The sequence below is a fragment of the Betta splendens genome, chromosome 9 (genome assembly GCF_900634795.4).
Source record: "Betta splendens chromosome 9, fBetSpl5.4, whole genome shotgun sequence".
NCBI classification, from domain to species: Eukaryota; Metazoa; Chordata; class Actinopteri; order Anabantiformes; family Osphronemidae; genus Betta; species Betta splendens.
In genome coordinates, this window is record NC_040889.2 from 7,808,582 (window position 1) to 7,824,436 (window position 15,855).

The window sequence follows — 15,855 nt, forward strand, 5'->3', positions numbered from 1 at the left end:
ACATGCAAAAGAGCCAGGCTTAAAATCATAGACACACTTCAAGAGTGAACCCATGAATTAGTGTCAAGAATCAATTTGTTGCAAGATAAACATTTTCTTACATTAAGTCAGTATTTGAATGAGAGATATTATTAAAACTGAGATATTTCCCCCAATGCCACTGTAATATCAAAACTAAGGAGAGATTTTCAAATATTACATTAAAATAGGACTGTTTGCCTGCGACCTATGACCTCAACGCTAAACTGTTGCTGTTTTAATTCATTTTAAAACACCGTAGCAGTTATTAACAGCTACCAATTAACGAACTCTTTATTTTGCTGATGTTGAGATGAGGACATCAGAGTCATTCATTTATTCATTCATGCCTATCGTTTGAGGCTAAACTTAGACTGAACTAACAGTTGAGCTAAAAATAGTAAACTAGAATTTACAGTGGCGCACGCCCAGATGACACACATCCTGTGTGTTCAGTGTGAAAATATACAGAATAATACAACACACACTGGACACACCTGCTTCTTCACTAGCTCCGTCTATAGCATTTTACAACATTCGTATTGTGGACGTTCACACTACGACTGGATTACGTGCAGACTGGTTTGTGTCCAAGACCTCTTGACTTCTCCAGGTTGTGCACTAACACTTACTGTAGGTAAAAGGTGGAGAGTAAACACGTAAAGGCGTAAAATGAAATATTATGAATCATGCTTCACAATAAAACTGCAGCACATGGTGGAGGGTTAAAAACAACTTTGTTTATCATATTTGCAATAATTAGACCTTCAGCAGCAGGAGACTTTTTACCCTCTGATTCGCTAATTTGATACAGTATCGTCTCATCAGTGGCGCAGGTTAGAAACATGGAGGAAACATTAATCTAATCCTACACTTCATTCAAAACTCTAGGGGATCTCTGCAGAGTGTGGCAATCTCCCACTATTAAATTAATGTTGTTTGTTTCATGCTGGAACAAATAGGATGTGTTTGGTTAATTAGTTCTGTTGCAGAGCAGAAAATTGGACAGTTGAAACGAAAGCAGCCTGTGTGTGATTTCATATAGTAGCACACTGGAATTTAAGCTGTTGTTACTTAATTTGAGCAGTTTGATGAAGTGAATGAGGTTGAGCCTTGAAGCTCTTTTCCAACATATGACAATTCCAAAGACTCATGAATAATTTGTCTAATATGTTGCCGGGACACCTCGTAATTATTGATCACAGGCAGATGCAGAAGATTAAAGCTCGCGTTACCTGCGCTGAACGGGTAACTGAATGAAAAGCCTGACTGAAAAAAGATGGGAGCGTTCTCACGACTTCTTTGTGGGTCCCCACAATGTGCGGCGTGGTTAGCCATATTGTGCTATCGCTCCCATAACAGCTACAGTACACAGCATTACACCCCATTTGCATGTCATTAGCAAAATGCAAAGCCACCTCCCCCTATGGGTTTAACCCCTTATAAATATATTTAAATATATAAATATCATGAATACGTTAATTGACATTGCTCTGGCAATACAACTACTATAAGCATGTCACGGTCCCACAGAGGAGCTGCTTTGTTCTCTTGGGAGAGGTCATATGTGCAGGTGGCTCCAATCATACCTCGCGACATAAACACACATCCAACACAACACAAATGACTACCACTAGCTCGCACATTTCACTTAATGTACCCCTGATTTTCTCATAAGCACCTGGAGGGCCTCACAGTCCACCCTCTATAAAACACTTACACGCACGCATCCTTCCTCACCACCCACACCTCCCGTCACATAATCCCCGCCCTGACTTTACAACACACACTCTGTCTCCCTCTGTTTCTCTACTTTTTCCCCCCTTTTCTCCCTTGATTTTCTCTCTGTTTTCACGGATCAGTGGAGAGAGCAATTACATCAGCGTCGGTCTGGCAGCCTGGAGATGAAGCGCTGTGTGTCTGTGGGCAAACACCTGGCCACGGTTAGGGGAGCGGAGCAGGACCCAAGTAGGAAGCGGGAGGAGGAGATGCAGCGTAGACAGATGTGCTGCGGGTTCGGTGGGGCTACGGGGAGGCCTGGAAGCGGGCGCGTGTATATGTTGGGAACGGAGTTCTGATGGGGAGCACTGAGGCACGAATGTGAGAATCTGCAGTGTGTGTGTGTGTGTGTGTGTGTGTGCGTCTGCAGCTATTGGTAAATCACGAGTGAGTGTGGCTGAGTTGAGTCAGTGAAGCCCTAAAACAACCCCCCATCACAATCAGTTAACATTACAATCCTTCACAGCAGTCAAAGTTTCAGGCTATCCGCTCAGCACAAGTCTTCCTTTCTACTTATTGACAGAGTCACATCCATTTGCATTACAAAAGAACGGTGTTTGAAAATATGCAAGAAACATGTCATCTCTGATATGGCTTCAAAATGCTTCAAACGAGCCCTAAAACACCGGGAAAAAAACTGCACCGGAACGGAAACGTAAAGAGGACAATGCAGAATGTTAAAACCTTGCAGTGCAGCCAATTCCTCGAATCTGTTGCTGAGGGATATTTCACTTTTGTGCAAAGAAGAAGAAGAAGAAGCCAAAGAGATATTAAGTGTTCAGATGATGTGAAGCAAAAGTGATAAAAGGAGGGAGAGAAGAGAAGGAGAGGAGGAGGGATAGAGGGAGGGAGAGAGGCTGCGTGAGGATTACAGATCTGCTCTCTGACCCCAGTCTGACCTCCAAGAGGCCTCAGACAGACATGTGTTTGCCTTCTGGCGCGACTTACCAGGCTATTATACAGTACCAGCTGATATATTCGTCAGTGGTACCTAAACTCTATTCCTATATTTGGCACAATTTGTGTGACGTGCTAAAAAAGTACTTTGATGTACAACAAAACTCCCAAAGTTGCTTTAGACCTCAGTAGAATTAGAAGCCGCAGGCTCACGTCGCTGTTACAAAATAGTGGCATGTCGTATCTGACAGGATCCGGATCGAATGACAGGATTGTATGCTAACGTGAACAGCATTAAACCTGTTGCATAAAAACAACGGTTCACTCACTGGTGTCAGATAGACGTGACTCGGAGGCTTCACGGACTTGACGGCTGCATAAAAACAGAAAAGGGAAAAGTTTAGGAAGCAGAGAAAACACAGGCTGTCCTGCAGGGGGGCAAATACTGCCTGGAGCTGACGTCTGATCGGGTCCAGGTGTGTGGACCAGGGATCAGTCTGGATCCTGAGTCCGATCAGTAGAGACAGAACTGGGTTTGACTCTGTGGCATCAGCAGCTGCTGGGAGTGTGCAGTGCAGTGCTCATCATTGTTCTTCTCTCGCCCAACTGAGACACACTTGTTGCAGATGAGTGTAAAGCCACAGCATGCCTCCTAGCCAATTAACAGCAGAATCAACCCAAACAGATTTCCAATTGATAAATCTTTAATGATACTAGGGATTTTACACAAATGCACACTTGACAGTGCTAAATTAAAGCAAATAGGAAGCTTGATTAAAAATTCCCCAGGCATGGTGGGGGGAAGATAAATGTTTGAATAATTTATCAGATTTAATTGACACGACTGCGATGCTGTAAACAGAAATGTTTTGATGTTCGTAATGCATTTTGACATGATGAGATTTTGGGATGCTTCCAAAGAACAGAGCGGCGGCGTTCGAGAGAGCGCGGGAGAGATTTGCTGGAGCGGGAGAAACTCCAGGAACTGAAGGGGGAGATAAAAGGAGGAGCGGCAAATCAACCTTTGGTGCTGTATTCACATTATTACGGATCCAGATGCCCGTACAAGAACTACTGGGTTTTTTATTATAACAAATAAAAAATAGATAAGACCGGAGCCGTAGCAGGTTACGATGGGCTGTGAAAGTGATCAGCAAACATAATGATACACAAGCCTCCAGCCAGCCTGAGGATACACTGCCTCGGTTTGACCCTCAGAACTTGACACTAAACAAGATTTAAATACTGTGGGAATTGAGAGACGGAATCGACGGAAGAACGGGGAAAAACAGGGAATTCTTAGGCCAAGCGCTGTGTTTGTGGCAGCGCTTCACGTCCGCGTACAAAGGAGACAGGGAGCGTCGGACAGCCTCAGGCCCGCGTCCCGGGGGGCCGTGCAGTTGCAGGGCCAGCAGGTCCGTGGCCGCCACCTGTTTGATAAGAAACCGACCGATCTGCATGTCTGTGTCTGCGGCCCCTGGTAAACAGCCCTGGTTATCAGCAAACAAAGAGTTTACTAGTGACTATGAATGAATTTCTCCCATTCTGATGGGCTCGCCTGCATCTCCACCGTGACACAATGTACACCTGAATACATGAATAGCCAACGAGCAGGACCTCGCTGTTTGTAGGGGTAATGTTGACTGAATTTTTAAAGATGTTATTTTGATTTGACACGAGCGCTGGCTCGGTGGAGTTGGGAGGCAGGAGAAGGGGGCAGAAAATGATCCAGGGTCTGCTCCGTGTCTGGGGAAAGGCCAGGATAAACAGCGATGGGAGACGCGAGCGGGGACGGAGACAAAAGACAATCAGCTGGCGAGGAATGGAATCACCACGCCAACTGTCATGGGAAGAGACAGTATGGGAAGAGGGACGGTTGGGGGGGGGGGGGGGGGGGGGGGGGGGGGGGGGGCACGGGAGCCAGCAGACAAACAGATGTGGAGATGACAGGCTGGCAGTGACAGTCCTACACACACACACATGAAAGCACTAACACACAAAGGCTCGGATGCAAGGATATATTGTAGAACCGCATGTCAGCATTACAGACAGCAAAATAAAATCACCTGGACGGCCCGCAGGTAATGGAAGTAATTGGCACCATTTGTTGTTTCTTGCACCTTTAATTTATTCCAAACAGCGACGACGGCAGTCAAAGTCGAAGCCGCAGCGTGGCTCCGCACTGTAGCGCGCACACAACGCACAAAAAAAAAAAAAAAAAAAAGGCGGCTGGAAGCAAAGCTGACATTACAACACACACGTTTATGTTGCCTGACAATGTAACGCTTCCACATCAAAGGCAGCCTCACCTTTCGCAAAGGAAGCGAGGGCGAAATAAGCGGAGGCCCCCTCGCTTTATTAACTCCCAATCAATAAACATGCAGTCGGTGGCGAGGCAATCAGGAAACACTGGCAAATGGCCTGACAATGTATCAAAGCTGACGCTCCAAGGCAACGGCACAAACTCTAACAAGCATTTTATTACCGCTAGCTGTTACTCACATTAGTCCCCCAAAAACCACCAGAGATAAAATAGAATAAGGAATGCAGCGTGGCTGACTGAGAGGTTCGATGGCCACGCGCCTCCGCTTTGATATGATAACAAATATAAATTGTTTAAAACATCAAATGGATGGCGACAGATGCGCGGTTTAGAGGGCGGCGGCGTTGCTCGTCCACAAGCGTGGGACAAATCTGCCGCATGAATAACAAATATGCTGCCTGCTTTGGTCCACGCCAGTGTGTCTGTTCCTACATGCACAGATATGAAGATATAATAAGCACAAGTCATGGATTTTAAAAGCCAGGGTTGAGGCCTGGTGGCTTGTTAGCATACCACAAGTTAGCGCTAAACAGCTAGCCTAGCCTTGCTAATTTTGGGCTTTGCCCATTTTGGTGTTTTTGTTCTAACTGGATGCAAAGAGCAGCTTCACGTTTAAATAATGTCTCATGCTTATGCTAACTTCAAATGTAATGTTACAGAACTTGCGCATTATAATGTATTAAAAAATAAATTATCTGTGCTAAGCTAACTGGATGCTAACGGTAGCTTCAAGTATCAGTCTTTTTATTCTCAGCAACATGAAATGTGAATCTAAAGGGGGCATAAAGGCTAAATAATGTGAATGTGAGTCTCTTTTTTCTTCGAGCACAAAGTAGGAAAAGTGTAAGTGCAGTGACTGAAAGGCTGTGGGACGCGCTCACCGGCGGGATCGCACACAGGTGGAAACGGCTAATTTGTTTGTTTCGTTCTGGGCCACAGTTGATATTAAACGGAGATCCCGAGCAAAGCGGTGGGGGGTGAAGGGGGGGGGTTACAGGCCCCAGGTACGATGAATGGGTGAGGGAGAAGACGCACAGCGAGCGAGCGAGCGCGCGCGCGCGCGAGAGAGAGAGAAAATTCTCATCCAAATAATTTTCACCCCGTGGGCGCTGAAATGCAAATCACAGATCAAAGAGGTGTGGAATGGAAAATAGCGAGATTGGGAGAGAATATCATGAGGCTGGGGTTATATGTGTATGTTCAGGATGTGAGCGAGACATGCTGGACGCAGGTAATGCAGCTGACCCGTGCAGGAGCTCGCCCCCGCCGCCACCTGCCTCCCCCACAGTAATGTGGTTGTGCTACGCTGCCTTTCTGCCTCCCTCTGTTTACGAAGCTTTATTTCCGAGAGCCAGTTTAAACCGCGAATGCATGTTGACACTGAACTTGTGCGCGGCTGTGGCCTGTTTGCTGGGGAAAAAAAAAAAAACGCACCAAAGCAGATTAAAGTCTGGAAGGGAAAGCGCTAACGGAACAGAGCAACGGTGAAATGTGTGCTCAAGGAAACTTTTTAAATGTTCGAGCGGTGTTTGATTTAGTTCGACGTGGAGTCGTTCCCGAAATGCACCTTTGCCGGAACAAAATTAAAAATGTTAAATCTAAGTAGCGGTGTAGCTCACATCTGCCTCTATGCACACAAATGGGAGGGAAGAGGGGGGGGGGGGGGGGGGGGGGTCTATACATAGACATGGAGGGAAGGATGTTACTGGGAGAAGGTGAGAGTAGACTCAGAACAAGGAGTCTCCACATTAATGCCTAATTAATGTCTGTCTCCCCATTAATGTCTAATTAATAATTGATGTCTGTCTCATCCACCTGAAGCTGTCATAACTATTCTTGTTTCGCCACATTAAATGTGACAGCGTCGGCTCGTGGCTCATTCTTCGCTGTCGGCTTCCGTCTCGACCTGACAAACAAAAGTGTTTTGCGCGTTGTCGATTGGTGCATTTTCGGCGCTTTTCGAGGGCTCCTCGTGTTTTATGGCAGCGTGGTTCACAGTGTGGCTTCCTGTCACGTGGGCTCACGGCTCCAGCCAATCAGAGGCGCCGAGGAAGGGCCTCCGCTCCATCGGGACGTTTGGGAGCGCGTTCAGATGATGTAACAGGGACAAACAGCAGTTCCACCCTGGGAACAAACCATCTGAAGCCCAGCGAGGGTGGAGTCCAGCTCTAGTTCGCTTCATCTACCTAAAATATTCAGTTTTGCTGCTTTTATTGCAGCTGGAATCCAGGATGTCTCACATTAAACACATTTTAGCCTGTGAAGTGAAGTGTGAGCATCCGTTTGCGGCAACGGAGCAGGTTTTTCAGGTGTGGCCTTCGTTGGAGCGTCTGCATCAGCACCAAAGCCTCCCGATGATGTGGATTAGCGGTTCCGGGCACTTTGACTTTAGCTGCCACAGGATTTAAAACACAGCTGCTTTTTCTGGCGGGTCAGCACAACCTGCTCAGTCCTCAGTCTTCATCCAGCGCTGCTCAAAGACAAGGATTCCTCTCTGTTTCTCATGGCGTTCGCTTTCCAATGCAAATTTTTAAACCTCCCTAAACCTTTGTCCGTCCGTCCGTCCGTCCGTCCGTCCGTCCGTCCTCCCATCATTCCTCACAGTCCAAAATTGGTGTCACCTGCTTTGTAATCTGATTACTTCAAGGCGGAATCACTATGTATATTTGATGCTCTTCTCTTCTCCTCTCTGTCTTTTCATTCTTTTTAAATCTTGATGAGTGATGCGGGAGGAACAGGGATGGGGCGGGGTTGCTCTTCTTGCATGTCTGGCGGATATGCCAGGGCCATGCTAATAAATGACAGCTGATTTATGTGTCTGTATTCTTTTATTTATAAAAAAATAGCAAGCGGGCTGATTTCTGATATTAATAATACAAGTGGATCCACTTTGATTAGGCTTCTGTGGAGAGCTGTGCATATTCAGCATTACAATTAAAGCCTCTGATGTGAAATAGGAATGACACGCTAATGAAGCGAGCTAGCGAGCCTGAACCGCGACTGTCCAACAGCATTACGGCCCATCTCGGATGAAGAGTAATTATACCAGGAACACTGAAATGTCATTAAAAATCTTCAGTAAGTGATTTAACCCACCATTCCTCACTAATGCTGCAGATTTCTGCTCGCTTCCTTTACTACCCCAGCCCCCACATGATCAACTCACGGGTTCTTTTTCCATGAGGCCCAAACCAAACTTCTCCTTTAGAAGTTCCACAAACAAAAAAAAGGGGTCTGAGCTTTGTAGAACATAAACATGTTGGGATTTGAGGAAGACATACAATTGCATTGTTCTAATTTAATTGCAGGACTGGATGGTGCCGGTGGTGGTGGGTAATTGAAATCATTCCATTAGAAATTCCATTATGAATTGGTGATTAAGGCCAGATGTGATTACCATGGATTAAATATGATAGTTGAGTTTTTTTCCTCCTCGGCGTCACCTCTCCAGCCACCTGCACCCCTCCATCCACCTCCAACGGCCTGATTCATGGGGAGCGGAGAGAGAGAGAGAGCGATACAGCGCGCGGAACAAGGGCCGCGCGCGATAACGGCGAGCAGCGTGTTTGGAGGCGTGTGTTGTTTCTAAGAGGATTTAGTTAATCTGATTCTGCCCCTCCGTTCTCCTGTAATGCGCTCGTTTTCACAGGAAGAAGATTTGCCCGCCGCCCAGGAGGGTTGTTGTTGTTGCTCCCCACGAAGCAAACAAATAATGAGCTGTATCATGTTCATTAGGGCTGTTGTCAGTTCTTTTTTTTGTTCTTGTGTGAGAGAAGACGGGGGAGGGGGGGGGGGGGGGTGTAGTTGTATGCGCCACAGGCAAGAATTCATGAATATCAGCAGTTTCTCACCATTTTGTTGGGTTAATCCCTTGTTTCAGTCGGAGGAATGGGCGTTTGCCTCGCATACATTACCGAGCGCCTGCACATCACATCTGCACACAGTGAAAAGCACCTTCACGTCAGGTCGTAACCGCGCCTGGACTTTTACGTACGGAGGTCACGCCGCGCTCTCTCTGACAGAGCGGAGCGCGTCACGGCGCAGGTGAGCTGCAGTCGGCTTTGAATCGGGCCCAGCGTTAACGTAGTCTGAGCTCATGAGCCGAGGAGAACGGGCAAGAACTCCACCGTGGGGCCAAAGTGCCCCCGTGCCTCCGCTGAACCCAGCCTCGTGCCTCCGAGCGGTGCAATTATTTTTTCCACTGCGTCCAATATCAACTCCAGAGCAATGCAAATTATTTAAGACGCGCTTTTCAGGGCCCGCAATTATAATAATGATGATCTCAATTAGCGTCGCCGTTGCCTCGGACTATTTAGCAGGCAATTTCGCAGCCCGGGGGCGAGCGTCTTCCGGGGAGCCGACGCGCACGGGCGGCTCGGGGGGAGCGGATGGAGCGAGAGATAGAGTCGCTCGTAATCAATAAACTGCCAGAGTAGAGATATTTACCAGCCAATCCCACCAGGGGTTGCCTTTTAAACGGATCTAATTGGTCGGCGCCGTAGAAGACGCGGACGCTGGTTAGCTTAGCATAGCCAGACTGCAGCTCAGCGGGGTGACAGCACACACGTCTCCTCGGCCAGTCTGTCCCGCAGTATCCTCCAGTGCCACTGTGCATTAGAGGGCCTGAACCCCCCCCCAGCACCGCTCATGTGGAAAAGGCCTGCACCAGCAGCTCCCCTTTCTTTTATTCATCGCACTGTAAATAACTCCACTTTATGAAAAGCAGCCAGTGTGACTCATGGATACCTCTCTAACCACAAGCCATTATTATTTCATGGCCTTTGAAAGAAGGGTCTATAGCAGGCGCTCCCACACTTTAATGTCGGAGCTGCCTCTGATGTTGTGTAGTACACAGCGGCCCTTGTTGCGCTCCGTATGCGATCCCTCACTTGAATTCACAAACACCTCCAAGTGCATAAATAGCTGGGCGGACGGGCGCCTCGCGAGCCAGCTAATGCTCCGGAACCACATTGCTGAGGAGATAACAGGAGGCGGACGCCCGGGCTTGGCCCGAAAAACATTGTTGTTCTGCGGCCTCTCGGGGGACATCACATGGCGGGGAGGAAGCGCACGCATCAGTGTTGCCATTAAATGACCAGCGGACATGATCCAAAGGCCCCGACGTTCCCTAAGCAGCCCTCGGAACGCGTGGAGGGCTCTCGGAATACAGACGAGCTAATGGGCAACCTATTGGTCATGGTAGATTCCGCCTGAATCTCAATGAGGGTGTCAGTGTGCGGCGGCTCCATGACCGACAAGGTGTGGTGGGCCTGCTGGAGTTGATTTAGCCACATGGCATGTCATAGCATTTTACCAGTCAACATCCATAAATCCAAAGGCTAAAAAGCTTGTTTTTTTCCCTTTTGAAGTGTCAGGGGGAAACTGCCGTCTCGAAGATGGATGGAGGATGGAAGGCGGATGATGAAAGTTCACATCTTTGTTTTCGATACATGATGCAGAACCCGGACGGCAACGAGGCCGGCTTTTTTTTTTTTTTTTTTTTAAACACGAGCGTGACAACAGACTTCATAATGCGGTTTGTGCCAAAACCACTTTTGCAAGTGCGCAGCCCAGAAATGAAGCCTAGCTGCGTAAGTCACTTACAAAAGCTTTTCAAGGTACACAGCAGCGCTCGGCGTAGACTGGGACATGCTTGTGGTACATGAAAGCAGTGAGATTGAATCATACAAAGGCTAAACCCATTACAGGTCCAGAGGGGTGGGCGATGCGGTGCCTTGTCCCGCTCCTCTAAACAAGACTCTAGGTGCTGGAAGCTGGAACAAAGCCTTGTAACATATACATTAAACTTTAATTGTTTTTTTTTTCCAAGCCCTTCCTTCACTTCTCTGAAGCAGCAGCTCCTGAAACGTTGAAAGTGTAATGCCAGCTAGATTTTCATGGCTGTGCCTTTGTAGAATAAAAGATATATGTGTAACAGTGGAAAGGGAGGAAAAAGAAAATGCTCTCTGATGCTGGAGGTAGACAGTTGCTTTTCAAATTCCAAGTTTTGGTCCTTTATTTTATTCAGCAGTGAAATGCCATGAATACAGAAAATAATAACGTCTGTTACAATTCTCAGCCATGACCTTCTAATGTCAGAGAACCTTTAACGTATGGACACAGTACACAGTAATGAAAAGTATCAAAAAAAAAAGGAGCAGAATCTCGTTCCAAAGGAAAAGAAACAAACCAAAAATAAGAGTTTTCACCAATTACATAAACATATGTTTGCTACAGTCCCAATTTACTGTATACATAGGGGGATCATATTCCCAATTATTAGAGAAGGATAGCAGTAGAAAGGATACATGACTCAACTGCCAGACATAATGCTTCATAAAGTATGCACAGAGGTACAAGCAATAAATACACACATTAGGTTAAGCCTTACAGCTACGCAAAGCAGATGCAGAAAAAGCAGGTTTGCTATTCTTAGCGAGCAATGAGAGAGAGAGAAACAGTAAAAATTCAGGTAAGTCAGAAAAAGAAAACACTGAGATTTTTTTTTCCTCTTAGAAAAAAGTCTGGTAAATTTATGGGTCCACCGACGCTTTTTTTTTTTTTTTACATAAGTATGCACAGTTATCAAAATACAGACAAAATTAACCCAGAAAATCCAGACAATCCTAAAATCTAGTGGAGGAGCAGATCGCAGTTCTGGAGGTCTTTCTGGTATTATGTGCAAGCAACTATTTTAGACATTTTTTACTTAATTTATACAAAACCCATGCAAATCTACAGGTAATATGCATTCTGTGGCTGACAGGTTGTATCCCTCCCAAAACAGCATATCTGAGGTAATGCACTCCGATGCATTGTACGTCCGTTTAGGCCTTCGTCCAGGTGATTTTTATTATATTCTTTTTATTACTTCTCGTTTCCAGTCCACCAAATGATTTTTAGACATGCATTTTTAAAACACAATATTCCCTTACAGGTGATCTATACATCATCATTCTACAAACGTTTTGAGGACCACCGGGTACAACGCGAGGCCCTCGGCGCGTCCACGCGGGGAATGTAAACGTTGGTGCGAGCCGCGTCCTGTGGGAGGAGCCTGGTGACGGTGTCGCAACGCTCGCGGCGTCCTCACAACTCGTGCAATCTGTCATAATTGTTCTGAATTGGTTGTGCAGAGGTAGAAGCTTTTAGAAAGCCTTTTTGGGAAAGTGGGAGAACCCTTTTTTTTTTTTTTTTTTTTGAATGACGCAGTGTCCTTTTTTTATTTGGTGTGATAAGATTATTAAGAAGTTCTGCTGACTCCAGCTCAGTATTGAAGGGATAAGCCTGGTTCCCGGGGCCCAGTAGCCTCTTGACGCGGAACCGGCGTATGAGTGTGTGCTCGTGTGTGTGTGTGTGTGTGTGTGTGTGTGTGCGTGTGTGTGCGTGTGTGTGCGTGTGCGTGCCATGCTGTGTGTTTGTACAGTACTGCATGTGTCTGTATGTTAAGCTCTCACAGCCAACTGTTGGCGTTTGGCACGGTGCTTGAAAACAACGTATGCACAGTGTGTTTTCCGTTTTGGTCGAAAGCGGGCGGAACGCACACAGAGCCACTCGTCGGTTCCTTGACAGCGGAGGAGAAAAGAAAAAACCGAAGGCCGAGAGCTTAGGAGTCTGCGTGTGAGCTCGTGTTCACGTGTCTCTGACAGGTCGCGGGTGGTCGGTTTAGCGTTTCTTTATCCCATACAAGAGGAGGCAGAATTTTGTGTAACTTTGGTTTACTGAAAACAGAAATGACCATTAAAGCAACAAGACTTTTCTAGAGGACATTGGCTGTGAGGGCATATTGTGTGTTTTACAAAGCGGGCCTGAACGCAGCACCTCAGCCTCACACCACACACCGCAGAGCCAATATCGCCCACGAAAGCTCACCTCTCACCTTTGTTGTCCTCTCCCGCAATGGCTATTATTATTTGCTTCTACACGGTCACCAAGCCACATCGTTGCACGTTCAACTTGAAATCATGACTTATTTGGCTTCACTAGATATTTTTCATGTTTGGTTAGCGATGTTTTCAGTTTCGGTTTCGGCGCGGCTCCGAACAAAAACCGCCACAGAAATAAGACGTGACATTATTTTGACAGTCCCACTTAGAACATTACATAATTACCAGGTTAGAAAAAAAAGACAAGAGAATGACTTGTGATGTTTAAAGCATAGCAAAAAGTAAAAAAAACATGAAAGAAACTTCACAACAACACAATGAGTCTGCACTTCCATTGAACACACAAAATGTTTCGTTTTGGTCATGATCCACTTTTACAGGTACTGCTCTGATCGCCAGCACAGATCGCCTGCGTTGCCTCTTTACCTACAGCACATGTGGCAGGAAGGTCTCCAATTACACGTCACCATCCTTTGTTTCCTCTCCCTCTCCCTCGTGAGCATCTTTGTATAGGGCTAAATGAAACAATCCCAGAGGTTTTTCTTTTCGAAGGTAGTTTGCGGAACGAAAGCTTCTCTTTGTACTAGTTTAAAGTGACAGAAGGCGCCAAAGGGAGTTTTGGTGGCTTCGGTCTATAAGCTATTGGCCATTGCTAGTGTTGGCTTTGGTTTCTAGCTGTTGCCTGTGACTGTTTGCAGGTAGACAAAGCTTTAGAACGAGGAGGTAAGGAGAACAGCAAGAAGAAAATTATGCAGTAATGCATTTGTTCTGTAAATGGTGCTTTACACAAACTCTTTCCCTCCGACTTACTTTCCAGTTTTCTTACTTTTAATCACAGACAGTTAATGGACAGGAGGCCAACTCTTTTTTTTGGGACAGCTGCAACAACAGTCTTGGTACCGCAGGTCTGTTACGGGCGTGATTCAGGGAATGGCATTTACAGTTGGTGGCGTCGAAAAATCATATTTGGAAATGAACAATGGTAAGAAAGCACAAAATAATATACTGGTTTTCTTATAGCAACATACAGGCAGTGACACAAATGTCTGAGACTACTCCTGTGCAAATGATAACAGAGCAACAACTTGAATTGAACCAGCAATTGTCCCTAGACATTAACAACTACTGTGGGCTGGATTATTCACAAACATAAAACATCTTCCTTTCAGGCAGTACACGAGGCCGCCAGCTTGCAACACAACATGACTCGCTCATTCGCTCCGTGTTCTTCCCCATCCATGAGTCCGTCAGCCTCGTACTGTGTGTGGCCAAGCCACCTCTAATGAAGCAGGTCTCCAAGAGTTTTTTTCTTTTTTAATCAGACATCTCATGCCCGACATGTTCAGGGATCCCAAAGGGCTGCAACAAACAGTTCCTCTGGACTGGTCTCCATCCGGATGCATGCGCAATAAATAGTCCCAGTGGTGCGAGAGACAAAGAGAGAGTCAGCTGTGGTCGTGTGGACTGTGGAGTGGTTTCTAGTCTTGCAGGAGGTCTGTGTGGGACAAACAGTGCGGTTGGGCGAAGGAATACGTCGACAAAAAACTGTCTCCTAGTCACTCCAGGTCTTCTGATAAGTTCCCTTCCTCCAGCTCCCGGTCGTCCTCCAGCTCTGGACTGTGATTGGCCGTTGTGACCAGTGACATCGGACAGTCGTCGTCATCCATGTTGAGCGGCTCCTCCTTCACGTGAATTGGCCTACGACGACACAATCACATTGGTTTTAGGGTTTGGTGAACTGCTTTTCTGCTTCAGTGCATGAATAACACGTAGCGCCGCGTTTTCCCAGCAGATAAATATTTATTGTATCAGACACAGGCCTGCAACAGCCATTACATGCATTATCTGGTGACTGTAACAACCGTGTTGTTTGCGGGACGCTAATTCAACATGATGCCTCACGTCTACTGTAAGTAAGCGCGTGAAAAATGCATGAAAAACAGGGCCCCTGTAAGGACGATAAGCTGTGATGTTCCAGACATGTTTGGCATTTAAAAGTTTACTGATGACACCAGGTTGAAATACATGAAAAAGGAAAAAAAAGGGGGGGGGGGGGGGGGGACAGGCCACATGATAAATAATGGAGAATTTCTCATCCCTGAGCCCCCTGGAGCAAAGGCAGAGGAGAGGCTTTTTTATCTAGTTAATAGAAAGCGCAGCCACTCGTTAATATGCAGCGGCTGTGCGTGTCGCTCCTCAAGAGGAAAAATCGGCAGCTAGGTTCTGCCATTAATCAACTTCAGCCCCGGCAGTTCGCTCGGACACCATGATACATGTTTTTAACTCTAAATGGATGAATATCTTTAGCCACTGTCAATAAGCGCTGGGCAGGAAGCGAAGGGGGCGTCTCGAGCCGGACGCGTCTCCCCGCAGCACAACAGAGGAGCGGCAAGGAAAGTGTTGGGCCACTAACAAGAATAATAACACTGTCACACACAAACAGGGTATAACATGATCTGGGGCCCTAGTCAGGGAGACGATGATAAATCTGACAAAACCTAATTATTCCCGACACATCGGATGCATCACGAAATCCCCCTAGCCTTTAAAGAGGAGAATGGGGGAGAGAGAGAGGGAGACTTATCAAGTAGCGGAGCGTTAGGACGCGTCTCGCAGCCGATCTCCCGGGCTGCCGTCATCAGTGCAGGAGCAGAGGGCGCGGTTGAAAGGAATTTTAAAAGGTGCAGATGACTTTAATATTCACAGCCAAATACTGTAAATTAATATTCTGATGTGAGATGCGGGGAGCGGATGCAGGCGGAGGGAGCGATGAATATTTCTGTTTCTGGCCCCTCGCATTTGCGAAGGTGGTGAGAGAAAGAAAACTCTGCCTCCGTTGTGTGGCTGATTAGTGCTCATTCAGCTCAGTGTAATACATCACTCAGGTATGATATGAATTAACGAATGCATCACAACAATCGCCTGCGTGTTCCCGCGCTCTCCGTTTAGCAT

General features: G+C 46.6%; 1 protein-coding gene across 11 annotated transcripts in view; it reads right to left on the reverse strand.

The window, feature by feature from the left end:
* Nucleotides 1-11,007: 11,007 nt before the first annotated feature.
* The window catches only part of foxp2 (forkhead box P2), a 105,199-nt gene continuing 100,351 nt past the window's right edge, over nt 11,008-15,855 (reverse strand). For all 11 annotated transcript variants that reach the window (XM_029160578.3, XM_055511130.1, XM_055511127.1 and 8 more), the window contains one exon: nt 11,008-14,601. In XM_029160578.3, coding sequence (XP_029016411.1) covers nt 14,460-14,601 — 142 coding nt within the window. In that variant the 3' untranslated portion in view covers nt 11,008-14,459. The remainder of the gene's footprint in view (nt 14,602-15,855) is intronic.